Raw genomic sequence first — 14,328 nt, 5'->3', positions numbered from 1 at the left:
GAATAAAACATTTAGAGAAAAGCACCACCTGCCCTCTTCCACATACCTGAGCTCACAGATGCCCACGATTAGCTGGTGTCTGCTGGGATTACAGTATATACCAAATCTCACTCAGTTTGTCTTGATATCCCTCTTAAATGATGCAGTGTTGCAGCTTTGTGAAACCTGGAGAAGTAGATTAAGTACTTCTTATCTTAGCACTGACACATTCAGTACTGTATATCTAGTGTAATATTGTATTCCCTACCAGTAATCTAATAATTATAGTATTATTTCTGTGTTTTAGGAGGATATGGGCCCGGGTTGTCACCTCAACAAGGTAGGTCACATTTTACTTCGTTAGCAGCATGTTGTGCACTAATTAGATGAACTTATGGCAGCAATAAAATAAACAACATTTCAATGAAACACTTCTTTCTTTTTTTTTTTAGCTAAAGCTGCCAAATATGGAACACTTCAAGGATTCCTGGGTGGAGGCTACAGAGGTATTTTGCTTGTGTTATTATTCCTATTAATGACTTAAACATGTTTAATGAAACAAATTTCACCATAAAAAAGGTGAAAACAAAGATTTCCTTCACTCTTCCTAACCATGTAAATGAAAGCTAGCTAGTGAGAATCACGTGGTTACTGCGTTGTCAGTTGTCTCAACAGATGAATCTCTACGCCCAGATCTGTGGTGCCTAGTGTTTAATGCGGACCTGAACGAGCGGTGTTTTAGAAACTGAACTCTGCATTTATTGAAGCTGATCCTACAGTACATGCAGATGTTGCATTGATTGACACCATGCTTTTAATTTGATTGGTGACAATACCCTTCAGATACCCTCAGGCCAATTTGGTGTTCCCAAGCCAAGGGTCACATCTTTTTTGGAGAAACATTAGTCAAGTTCCCTCAGACCTTTGGTGGGCATTTGACCGCAACATCCACTACATGAGGTGGTCCCTTAACTGCTCACTACAACACTAAAGAGTGTCTTAGAGCACACAGTATATTACACCTCTCACTGGATGGAGACCGTATCAGATCAGTGAAGCTTAGATCCATGCCAGTCCATGATGTCTGAAAACTGAGCTCGTTCTCCAGGTTCTATAAGAAGAAAGGTGTTAAATGTGATGTAAAATAAGACTCCACTCAAATTCAAGTTTCTTTTCATATAGAATTGGTGCAGTCCATAGACGAATAGACATAGACGGTGGAATTTATTGCAAATACTGCATCATATGTCACAACCTGTATGTCTGAAAGTTCAGCAAGAATTCACAGAACCACATTTACATGATTAAGTGGTGGTAAGATTACAGTCAGAATTATTAAAACACTGTTTCTAGACAACTAAGAAATAAAGAACATAAACTAGCTAATAGATTAGGCTAAAGATTAGGCTCTAGATTAATCCTACTATTTTAAAAATGTGAGACAAAAAAAAGAAAAGAAAAGAATTGACATTGTGGTGCAGTTTTATTCATTTTAGTGTCTTTCCCAGGTGGCGCAGGGTGCCAAGGCAAATACTGCGGCAGGAGGAGAAAATAAAACATTCTCTTGGGACGTAAAATGACCTCAAGAAACAATGGTGCTACTGCATGATCCAGAATGTACATTTGATATGCAAAAAACAATCCTATCATGTACAAAATTTGTTTTATACCTACAGGATATGTTTTTTTTTTCTCAAGAGAAGCTGAGGAAAAAAGAATGAACATTCCAGTTGTTCATGTGGCACATTCCAACATGTTGCTGATGTCTCTTTTTGTAGATATGGACACCAAGTCTACAAACCAATACCCAGTTTCAGGTTCATTATTTGTCATTTGTAGACATTAAGGCAGTTATTTCTTTTTTCTCTTAAGATTTTGAAAGACAAAAGCCATGATATTTCCCTTGATGGTGCCAGCAATGGTTGAAAGCCCTTTAACAGAATTGGTTTATAATGTTTGCATTAGATACCTAAAGTCTATTACAAACAGGAGTTTGTTCATATTTATAGGTGATGGAATTTTGTGCCTAAATAATAAAAAAATGGTTGTGCTGCATTTTTATGTCTGTGCTACAACCAAACATTCAAACAAAATGTCAGTGGTATTTTTTGTAAGCCTTTCCAAAAATATATTGGATATTTGTCTCTATTGGCTTCTGGGTTGTGAGTTTATTTCAATCATAATTCCAACAAATGGTCATGAAGAAACCTACAGAATGTGACTCTGGGTGCACGTACCCTGGTATTTCATCTACACTGTTTAGAGTTAATCCTGATCTAAAAACAGGTCTAAATCCTGAATCAATTCTGGATATAAAATCATCAGTGATTGAATCATGGTGGAGATGATTGAGGCTGTATTGTGCATATTTTAGCTCATCTATGAAACAGTTCTGAAAAAGACCTAGTGCTATCTGAAAAGCGTTGAAAAGCCTTGTCTGGTATCTGATAAGATCCGATGTTTCGTCTTATCCATTTTTTTGCTCATTGTGTTATATATGAGGCGCTGACCTGCTAAGATTCTGTCGCTAAGGATGCAAGCGTGAAAGTTCAAGAATTTACAAAAAGAGAAATAATCGTGCTGATTTTACAATCGACTAATTTTGAACCTGAAATGACATTTTGAACATTCCTTAATTAAACATGCAGGAATTGGTGCTTCATGACGATCTACAGACGCTTATCCCCTTTATATTCAAAGAATGTGCTCTTATATATCATATACATACAGTATGAAGGCTCATGTAACTGCAGGTTAATTTGCTTTGTTGTTGTTTCATTTGCACCATGTGAACTTGACCTTGACCTTGACATTATTACCGAGTTTGTACACATGATACCAAAATATTGTTTTCTGTTTTGTTTTGCTTTCAATAGCTTATGCATTTTAGTCACTGTGGAAATCTGTAATACTGTATGAGATTTTTTTAAAGATGTGAGCTGCGTGCCTGCAAGTTAAAGTGTGTGTGTTTGTGTAATTGTGTGTGTGTGTGTGTCTGTTGTATGTGTGTCTGTGATAATCCCTGGTGTGTGTTGATATGTCTGTATTTTGTTTTAATTGACTAAGCTTCTCTTAATAAGCGTCACTAGCCAGTGTATTACCCATCTAATATTAAATTAGTTCTTCTTATTGATTAATATTTCATGTCATTAGGAACATGTACTGTTTCAAGTTCATCCGAAATGTGTTTTTCTTACCTGGTGCTGTATTTGACCTGTATGTGGTCATATATGTCTAATGTGCCGTGGCGTTTCCGTCTAATTGAAAAAAAGAGATGGGGCTATTGCACTTTTTCCCCACGGCGCACATATGACTTGTTCCAGGAAATCTGGGCCTTTTTACTGCTTTAGTGAAAATGAAATAAACCGTTCTGAAACGAAAAAAAAAAAGTGTTCTAGTATTATTTCACTGCCATTAATCCTATATTATATTAAAATTCAGATATAATCCTCACTGCCGAGGCAAGTCCAAGGCCTGATCCAAAACCTCGTATATTCAATTCAATTCAGTTCAATTAAATTTTATTTGTATAGCACTTATTACAATTGACATTGTCTCAAAGCAGCTTTACAGAACATAAACAAAGAACAAAAAGTTATTATAAAGAATAATATAAAGATTAATAGAATACAAAAATTCAAGATTAATATTAGATATATTTAAATGTGTATGTATTTATCCCCAATGAGCAAGTCTGAGGTGACTCAGGTGACTGTAGGGAGGAAAAACTCCCTTAGATGGTAAAGAAAGAAACCTTGAGAGGAACCAGACTTAAAGGGGAACCTCATCCTCATATGGGTGACACTGGAGGGTGTGATTATAAATATACAGTCTGATAAATGTTGTATTGATGAGGAGGTTGTTGTCCTCAAAGATCACATGGAGTTCCCATCTCCTCTTTAGTATTGCAGAGTCTAACTGGAGCTGGAACATCTCTAGATGCCTCAGGATCCTCACAGAAATGCCCTCATCTCAGTGGAGGTCCAAAATCTTCATCACGCAGAAGACGATCGGAGCTGGTACAGTTTCAGTTTTGGTAGAAAGAGAGAAGCAGTGGAGAGGAATTAACGTAGCTGCTGTTCATAATATTAACAAGCACTAGATGATAATGTGCATTTGGTCAGATGTATAAGCCTAATTAATAAGGCTTTATCACTTATTAACATGTTGATTGGATCAGGGCCAAAGCTCTGGACCTTCAGTTCTGAACACAAACAGTCCTGAGGAATATTGAGCTCACTAAAGGAAGACAACAGTTTAGGGCATGATTTGGGACAGAGACAGGCCTTTTTGTCTGGTAAGTATATTTTGGAATTGCACCTTATAGATTTGTATTATTATAAATATGACTCGGAGTCGACACTTGAGTCAGTGTCATCATCCTACACAGCAGTAATGCATTGCACTACATCTCCAATAGGGGGCCGCTGCACGTCCGGTCAGCTTCCCGTGACTTGCGTGTGATTGGTCAGCTTACAGCGTTGCCCCGCCCCCTCAGCCCTGCCCATCGCTCCCCGTGGAGGCAGTTGGTGCAGTTTGTTGCCCGCGCTGTTGGTCGGTGTTCTGGGGCAGAAGACACCACACATTCCTGCACTAGGCTGCTTGAGCTCCCGGACGGAGGGTGAATGAGGTTGATGCTGCTCTGCTGTTCCTGGAAAGACGAACGTATGGGAGAAGACGAAGGTCTGTGTTTATGTGGGGCTGAGGGAGCGTGCACGCGCAGAGCATGGGGCGTGCACGAGCAGAGCAGGGAGCGTGCACGAGCAGAGCAGGGAGCGTGCACGAGCAGAGCAGGGAGCGTGCACGAGCAGAGCAGGGAGCGTGCACGAGCAGAGCAGGGAGCGTGCACGAGCAGAGCAGGGAGCGTGCACGAGCAGAGCAGGGAGCGTGCACGAGCAGAGCAGGAGGGAACGTGCAGGAGCAGAGCAGGGAGCGTGCACTTCTTCCTATAGGTTAAAGCTTAGAGGTCATATAGGATGATTCTCACTCAGAGTCACTTATTAAAGAGCTTTAGATTTAACTTCAGGTCAACATAAAACCTACTGAAGATTATTATAATTATTGTTATTAATTAGTTTATTATGAGATAAACAGTGTGTAAATAAATCTGATTTCATCACAACTCATTTTACATCTCAGTCATTTTATTAAATCACCAGTTTCATTCTTTTTCTTTTGAGTTTCATTTATTATATGAATGAAAAATATCTTTTACAATAAGACTATAAATGTAGAAAAGTGTTATGTTCTTAAAAGAACCCATTTCTTTCTTTCTTCCTTTCCTTTTTTTCTGAAACATTTCTGGGTGTAAATACAGTAAATCTGTCTGTGACACACTCCAGTGACTCATGGCACATGTTTCTCTCGTGATCTATCAGGAATAAAAAAATCACACGTTCCTGCCTTTCAAATACATCTTTTTATACATTAGTTATTAATATAAGCAGCCCATCTGTGTGTGTGTGTGTGTGTGTGTGTGTGTGTGTGTGTGTGTGTGAATCACTTTAAGAGAGCAAAGTTCTAACACTCTTTTGGGAAAATGGGAATCAACAAGGAACAGATGCTTTTTTGGACACATTTTTGAAAAACAATCATCTGTCCATCCATTTATTTATTTTATTCCACCTTGTATCGTACACAAGGCTGAGGGGAACCTGCAGTCCATCCCAGGGCAAACACACACACACCAGATAATTAAGAGATACCACTCAGCCTACAGCTCATGTATTTGGACTGAGTATCTGGAGGAAAGCTGAAATGAATATTTTCATTACTGTACAATAGTGAAGTTTAAAAGCTTTTCCTCCATGATGAAATGGACTCGTTTCAGCAGGAACAGTGTTTTATTTTCTTACTCTGATAGTCAAGATCATTCACTCTGATGGACGGAGTGCAGTCTGGTCCAAAGCTCTCTGATAATTACGTTTTGTAAACTAAGTCAACTGTCATTGAAAATTATGTTGTTATTACTATACATTTGTATTAATATTTGTGAAGAAGTGGAAAACTGTAAAAAAAAATAAATAAATAAATAAATAAAAATAAAAAATAAGGGTTGAAAGAGGCCAAGAATAAACCTGTATGAATATAATTATAGCTAATTATTGGCATTAGTCATTAACATGAGAGCCATGTATCTGAAGGTACATCCTGTGGCTCATTTAAATGGGATTCATAATTAATTTAGTCTAAATTTGTGTATTTGTGTGTGTTTTAATAAATAACATTTTAATACCTTACCTTATATTCCCAATGAATAAATAGCTTAATAAATGCACATAAAACTTGAACTTGTTTATTGAACTACAGACAAAACTGACTTTTGCCTGAAAGCTTTAGGTTAAAAACTTGATCTGTGGCCCATTTGGTCAGGGGCTGTTAGTTCTTATGTAGCAGTCATTTGCCTTGTTGTTGGGAGAACATCAGGGGAAATGCAGCTAGCTAATATTCATCCTGCTTCCTCTCTAAAATCACAGCTCTTCTGTTCACATCTAGTAGACGTAATCTTGTAAATTTTAAAATTGACTTTTTTCTGGTTTGTATTTGGCAGCTGGCGGAAGATTGCCGTTGTGCGCCGGATGTAGACAGCACATTTATGACGAACAGTACCTGCAGGCCCTCAGTACTGACTGGCACACCATTTGTTTCAGGTTGGTTTTAATATTTTGTCTGCATCACTGGAGGAAAATGGAAATTCTAGAGAGAATGTTTAGCCCAATAGAGTCAAATGCACATGAATGTAATTGCACACTTGTCTTGGGACAGTAAAAAAAAGTAAACGGTAGGTTCATCAAACAGTTAAAGTAAAAACAGACCACAAAAACCTGCAGAGATTTTTCTGCTTTTTCTTCCATGAAGAACTTCTTAAATTATTGAAATTGCAAACACATTTAAACTCTCGGTGAGGACATGCGTGTAATTACTGTATAACACGTGAGAACCGAACAGACGTTTTGCTCAATGCTTGTTGTGATGACGTCACACGACACGTCTCGCCCCAAAATTGTAAAAGTTTAGTTTGTCTTTCTGTCATTTTCTCACATTCTTATTTCTGGATTTGGAAACGACTTTATTTGACCAATTAGTCATGTCTGTCACCGAGGATCTGTTAAACGGGATCATCACATCATTAGTACATAGTTTTACTTCAGTCAGAGCCCCAGTCCAACACCGATGAAAGCTACTGGGGCTGATAGAAAGCTGGAATACTAACCGAGCATCAGATAACATCGATAGTGCATCATCGGCTGCAGGACTGCGAGCTTGCTTACACTAATGGTATTGCTGTTATACATTTTAAAGGGATTGGAAGTGATCTCATGCTGATTGTGTATCCCAGTTAAACATATTATGTACCAGGCCCCTAATTATTCACAAGGCGGCGTCTGTTTGTTCTAGAACAATCTGGTGTCTGTGTTGGCTTTCTTGTCTTGTCATTGCTTTCCTGGGGTTTTTCTTTTATCTCTTTTTTTAAATAAGTGTGTTTAGTCAGCTGGTTGTGATCACTGCACAATAACTGCTTCTGTAGATGTCCACAAACAAGAACTGATTTAATCACTTATTGCTCTTCAGTTTAATCAAACGACACGCCATCGTTCATCACAAATGAGTGAAAACTACCGTGCTATGGTTTTTTTAATTAAAAAGCAAAATGTACGCAAAGATATTAACACAGAATTTGTAGCATAATATTTCTTTTTTTAATTTGATTATTAAATCTGTCGCTGTGGTTCAGTTATAAGAACCAAAACAATTAGCGTGCAATACGAATATATTGACTTTTAAATGAAAGATCTAAAAATAGAATTTTAATGTATTATTGTTATATAATAGCTATTACTTCACATCAAATTTTAATTAGCTTTCCATGACTCATAATATCACTTCAGACTGTGTGCTAACTCTGAAGAAACAAGCTAGCAGAATTATACTAGCTAGTTAATGTTGGAACAGAGATTAGACTGAAAAACAACAGCTTTAGTTCTAATCTCTTAAATGTTAGCTAGAATGATAATAACCCTAAAAGACAAACTAGCAAAATACTGATAGCTAATTAACATTTGAGAGATTAGGAATTAGCTAAAGCTATACTATACTATAGGATGATATAATAGGATGATAAGTCTAAAGATTTAACAAATAGCAGTAACTGATAGCTAGGTTACGTTTTAGAGATTAGGAATTACATGAGGCTAAATAAATGAAATAAAAATAAATGTCTCACATATTTTTCTACTCACATGATCATAGTTTAATAATATAAATGATAAATTCTATTCACTTCACTCACATTTTGTTAGCGTGAGGCTACATTAAACATCTGTTGTTTAAGGGATGTGACACAACAGATAATGACATCAGATTAAGCAGGAAGTTGGGAGCAGAAAATGTAAAAACCTTTTCCTAACACTTGCACTGCTACAGCATTGCCATTCAATGTCATAATGTTATGAGCATAAACGCTGTTTGATGTACTGGAAACTATCATATTGTATCTTACTATGAAGGATTGATCCTAGTTCATATTCACACACACAAGCAGAACATTTATTAGGTAAATGTGTTAACCTTCAGTCCACGTAGCGAGCTTTGTCGCCGTGTCATTAGTTCGACCTTGGCGTGTTTGTGGAGCTCAGCTGTCAGTCTGGAAGTGAGAAGCAAAGCTGGGAGAAAGTCCAGTGCCTCAGAGAAGAGGAAGGAACACGATCTTTTATAAGAAAACCACTGATAATGCTCAGATCGCTGTAAGGCAGTCTACACAACATCCATTTCCTCTTCTCTTATCTGACCTGTGATGCAGACAAGAAGCGGTTGCATCTGTTATATTAATTTGTACGTTTTAGCTTCTTGACTAACTTGCTACCGTCCTCATGATTGTAAGTTTCACAAGAAGGTGTAGCGCTAATATCTGCACACACTGTTACAAACACCTGACCAAATGAGGAAGCCCAGCTTCCCTGCTGTGTGCTGCTGAGCTTTGCGGGCTGGTTCGTGTTCCCTGCCGACGGTGTTAATGAGATGTGTGCTGTTGAGATCGGATGCTCTTCCATTAGTATGTGTTTCTTTGTTCCTTGTTTCCAACCATTAAAGTACCCACCACATTCACTTCATATTATCTGAAATATCACAGATCCTTTTATTTATATATATATATACATATATAAATTGAAAATAAATTTATAACATGCACAAACAGCCTTCAGCCAAGGAGAATAAAAGATCTTGACATCTTTATGTAGTATTGCATTTTAGCATCTGAGGAAATCGGGAGGAATAAAAGTCACTGCTCGGACTAATGACATATCAGTCGAGAACTTTGCTTGGGACTCACCAACACTTACCCTATCTCTACCCACTTGCCCCTGTACCTGCCCCCTCCCACATATTTCTAACAAAACACACTAACTACCACAATTATTTCAGCATCTATAAGCCTACCAGAAGAGTATGGTGGTGCAAGCGATATTAAAAAACGTACAAAAGATGTGAATGCAAGAGAGTGTTAGTGTTGGTATATTTTCCAGTCAGTGAAACTTTGCTGTGCTGCTTCAGGCTTGATGTGTTTGAGGTGTTTACCCAAAATAGAACAGCACCAGCACACATTCTGACACTAGTAGATGGTGATACATAGACATTTTCCACATACGTCTTCTCTCCAAAGTTGTTGTTGTTTTTTTAGTGGTAGTACATTTGATTTGTGGTCCAAACTTACATTGTGAATTGGTAAAAGGTCATTTTAACTAACATGAAATCTGGATTGTGGTGAAGTAGGTGGTTTTGGCCAATAAGGAAAAGACTTCCACGTGATTGGGTGGTTTTTTATTGTCCATGCAGTGAATGCATGAAGAATTCTTTCATTTAAAAAAAGGTAAATATAAATAGGAAAATACCTGCAGAGGCAGCCAGGATTTATCAAACGTCCTCTGGGAGTGGACAGGATTGGTGTGAGTTGGATTAGGATTAAAACGGTAGTCAGCAAACTAAGACAACTAAAAATAGGAGCATGAGAAAGAGAATAAAAAAGTAACATTCTGGAATGTATACATGAGTTTAAGCGGTTTTCTTTTGTGTCCCTTGATACTTTCTGACCTGATCTATTCTGATGCACACCTCTTCAATAGCCCACGGAAAATGCTGTTTACATATCATTATTTGTTCAGGAGTAATCGATGACAGGAGTAGTTGCTTCTCAGACTTTCCACACACTCCCACGTTTGGGTTTGTGTATTAATAGGATGATGCGGTGTTAGTTACCTGCTGCTCCTTCCGTCTGTTTCACACTCTCATCACATGCAAACCTGATTCATGCTCAATGGAGACACAATAAATTCCAGGACAAACAATATGATTACTTTGAAGAATTCTGGTTAATTTTATATTCTTTATTGGGCGAGATGAGAGTTTTGATGAAATGATCTCGTCTGTGTTTGAAGAACATTTGAAATGCAATACACATCAGACTTCGGCGATGGCTTGGAGTGTCAGTAATGACTGTGGAAATGTATTTGCTCAACATATGTGTTAAGAATTGCCAGAGTTTATGACCAGGCCTGGGCAGCTTTGTGCGATTTGGCACAGGGCTCTGGGTCTAAAACAGATATGGATACAGAAAGTGAGCCTCAGCATGCATGCAGATGAAGGCAATGCAGCTCACATCTGCAGCCTTCAGTACGGGGAACAGGAACGAGATGAAAAGCGTCATAGCGGTCTCTACGGTCCTCTCATTGGCACAGCGTTGAACATGTAAGGGCAGCCATCGAATTTTAGGAAGTGCTACCACACTTCTACACAACTTATGCTTGTACAGATAACTCTATTTCAATACCTACGTGACTTTTCATGACACGGACAATCGAGCATTTTGCTACATGACTTTCTGTATGTTGTTGTGTATTTGAATCATTTGAATTTGTTTTGAATTTGTCCAGATATGAATGCATGCATGTGTTTGCATGATTTCAAGGAACAAATATATCGGACTTCCTATCTTTTATTTTCTGCATTGCACTAAAAAAAACAATGAATACAGACCAAAACAGCTCGGTTTATTTGTGGGGCTGATATGTCCCTTGGGTGGAAAAACCGAGCAGCCCGTGGAGACTGTGGAAGCCTGGGGCTTTAACTTCATGGGAAAGTAGCACTAGAACTAGAGCGGACTGTTCCAAATAGGGTTTTCTGAGTAACTTTATGTTACAGAGCCTCAGTTTAAGGAAAAAACACTTGCTGTCATTCCTGGGTATCATTTTGCCCTGCAGTGATGCCCAGTTTGGGAGTATTGTGTATTGGATTTGTGACATTAGTGACTATTAATAGCTTACAAGACCCTTTTCTACACATCTACAAGGGTGACATTACAAAGTGACATTACAATTTCACAATTTTACAATTACACTCTCCACTACTCACTCTCCACCAATCACTCTCCACCAATCACTCTCCACCAATCACTCTCCACTGATCTCACACTCTTTATCATCTTTTCTGGTGTTCATTTCAGGTTTTATTAACAGACCACACCAGTTTCATACAGCTTGTATATTTGTGCCTAAACGCATCCTGTTGGAAGCCAGTGGAACGCTGTAGAAATAAATGTGCGTGAGTCGCTTCTTCCAGCGGAAATGATGCATGAAATCCAAACAGCAGCCACACGAACCGCGTATGTTATAATTATAGGTGTGAACAGGGATACGGACGATCAGTCAGGATTAAACCTGGGATCGTGGTGCTGTGAGGAAGAAATACAGCCTGTCTTGCTCTATAGTCACCATGAACTAATTCACAATGGTCATACATTACAAATAAATGTTCTCAATAAATGTTCAGTCCTGATACTAACCTATTTGGACCTTTATAAGGAGCGAAACTGGACATTTTATATGTCTAAATTGTTCAATAACGCTATTAAAACTATTATTTTCATTATTTGTTCAGTAACTGAACTGATGTTAAGTGACCATGTTTAGATCTAGGTTGAATCTAGTATTATCTGATTAATTAAAACTGTGTAAGGTACCTTAAATTTTTACCTTCTTAGAAGTTAGATCTTCAGACAAATATATATGACATTAAATGACATTTGAATAGCGATAACTCTTTTTTTTTTCTTATGCATGAACATTAAAAACCTCCTGTTCACGTGACTTTTTTGCTCAATCCCTGAATCGATGCACACATCTAAACCCAAACAGATGTCCTGAACACGCAAGCAAATGGTTTCTTACACAAAAATGCACTTTCTATTTGTATCTGTATATTCATCTGTTTATAACACATTATATATGTATATATAATATATAGAAATAATATATTTACCATAGCAATTTGTATTTGGTTCGATTGCTTGTATACGTTGATACTCACAAGCCAAAGCTTAAAAGAAGGAAGCTCTTAAACCTCAATCACATGCTTTTTGTTTACCGTCTGTGTTGTTTAAATCAGTGTCATCAGTGTATCATCGAAGGATCGATGCACACAATGAAAGGAATTAGTTTTTAGTCAGATTGAAGTTAATATGTAGAGTTTACATAACACAAAGATTGTCTTTCTCAACAAAAACACGGTTTCACCATGAAGCTAAACTAAAAGTTTCTTATTTACTACGTCGTGTGGTTTCGAATGATTGTGATCGTTTTATGTAGTATTATATTAAGGCAAATCAGTTACATGGTGAAATCTCGATGTTCTCAGTGATGGGAATTATAAAGTCTAGTATTAAATAGACGTAATTCAATCATGTATGGAAGAATAGTGCGGTGTTAATGAGTCAGAGGAAAAAACACCAGTGATGTTGGTTTGATTCTCAGCTCAGGTGAAAGCTTGGCATTTGATTTCATTCAGGGGTTTGAAAATGTGTCATCCAGTTATTTTGGATGGATGAAAACAAACCGTGTAAATGTTACTCGGTCCATTCACCGGGAACCGATGGACACATTTGAATAACGTTAATTCAGCGTATTTTTTCTCAGTACACAAGCACGCGACTGAGGTTTACGGGGTTCCGTGTTTGATGTTTGGCTTGGGAGGAGATCTGGGACTCTCCAGCATCAGCTGACTATAAAAAACCATGCTGAGGAACTGCAGATTCTCGTAACGTCTTACCTGATCATCGTCAAAGACTATAAAGACGTTGGGGGACCTATTTTATAAACGTTACATGACGATCGAATTGTCTGAGACATTTTGCAGAAGAACCAGTCGTTGTGTGTGTTTTTATTTTTCCCCTGGACAAGATCTTTTGAAATGGCTTTTTGGCCCAAAAGAGGAAGGTAAGATTTAGAAATTTTGCCAGGCTTCTGCACAATATTAGGAAACGTGTAAAAGTGAACGTGTCGCAAGAAGAGCATGTACTGTGTCATAAAGGTGGGAGGGTCTCGTCTGCCTGATAGAAAACCACCACCCAAGTATAGCTGCTCTGTAGACAAGAGATGCAGGAAACGACTCTACATCAGGGGTCATGACTGCTTACAACACAGGAAATGATAAAAAAAAACTGAAAGCAGCTTTGTGAATATAATGGACTCACAAACAGAGAGTGAGAGATCGGGCGTTCACCAGAATGGAGTCATTGCTCTAGCATTTACAGTCTTGTGGTTTGTGCAACTGTGAGTCTCCTGGTCAGAGTTTTAACATGAATTTGCTTCCTCAAACTCACACGAAAGTACTCGCTCTGAGAGGAGAGATGTTACGGCGAGATCGACGCTTCAGGGATCAATTAAGAGGCAGAAAGTAAGTCTTAATTCATCACGTCATGGGTCGGGAAGCAAAATCCTGAATTCAGGAGCTGAGTTTAAGACTTTTTTGTACACATCTGCTTCATACGAGCGTGTAGTTTGAGAGGGTTGGAGAGGAGCCGTCTCTGGGGTTTCAGGGGTTGTGTATAAGGTTTAGGTTTCACTTCCCCTTATGTTTATACAGAATATTTTCAGTTTGAATTTGTAACGTTTTCATGAGAATTATATGATGTTGTGTTTCTCTGTGTCCAGTGTTGGCAAACAAGAAGCTTTTTATTTTTGTTGGAAAAGTAGATTTAACAAAGTTATTTATTTATTTTATTTTTTTACTGTGGGATTTCTACACAACTAGTTTTCTATCATCAGCTCAATGAAGTACCTAACGCTAACTGACAATGCTAACATGTTAGCTTCGTTCCAGTAGTCTGCTCGCTCTTCTTAAACCTTTCTCTCTCTTTATCTCTGTCGTCTGTCCGGTCAGATGTTCGTCTCTATCTTTATCTTTAAAGATTAGTCTCTTTCTCTTCACTGAGCATGTTAAAGAGAAGTGGAGGTGTTTGATGTCTTTTCTGTTCATTTTGCATTCCTTCTATTTTATTCATTCAGAATTCTAATTGAT

General features: G+C 37.9%; 2 protein-coding genes across 17 annotated transcripts in view; both read left to right on the top strand.

Annotated features, from left to right (window-relative positions):
• elna (elastin a) overlaps positions 1-3,362 on the top strand; it is a 53,080-nt gene extending 49,718 nt beyond the window's left edge. For all 14 annotated transcript variants that reach the window (XM_060875572.1, XM_060875581.1, XM_060875576.1 and 11 more), the window contains 3 exons: positions 287-319; positions 432-485; positions 1,488-3,362. In XM_060875572.1, the coding sequence (XP_060731555.1) occupies positions 287-319; positions 432-485; positions 1,488-1,534 (134 nt within the window). In that variant the 3' untranslated portion in view covers positions 1,535-3,362. The remainder of the gene's footprint in view (positions 1-286; positions 320-431; positions 486-1,487) is intronic.
• Positions 3,363-4,476: 1,114 nt separating this feature from the next.
• The window catches only part of limk1a (LIM domain kinase 1a), a 39,114-nt gene continuing 29,262 nt past the window's right edge, over positions 4,477-14,328 (top strand). The window contains exons 1-2 of one of the 3 annotated variants that reach the window (XM_060875557.1): positions 4,477-4,662; positions 6,530-6,629. In XM_060875557.1, the coding sequence (XP_060731540.1) occupies positions 4,605-4,662; positions 6,530-6,629 (158 nt within the window). In that variant the 5' untranslated portion in view covers positions 4,477-4,604. Of the gene's footprint in view, positions 4,663-6,529; positions 6,630-13,203; positions 13,245-13,412; positions 13,705-14,328 lie in introns of those variants that run through there. The other 2 variants (XM_060875559.1, XM_060875558.1) reach the window with 2 other exon arrangements.

The sequence above is a fragment of the Tachysurus vachellii genome, chromosome 1 (genome assembly GCF_030014155.1).
Source record: "Tachysurus vachellii isolate PV-2020 chromosome 1, HZAU_Pvac_v1, whole genome shotgun sequence".
Classification (NCBI taxonomy): domain Eukaryota; kingdom Metazoa; phylum Chordata; class Actinopteri; order Siluriformes; family Bagridae; genus Tachysurus; species Tachysurus vachellii.
The sequence above is the reverse complement of the archived record's forward strand: the minus strand, read 5'-3'. Positions and strand labels throughout refer to the sequence as shown.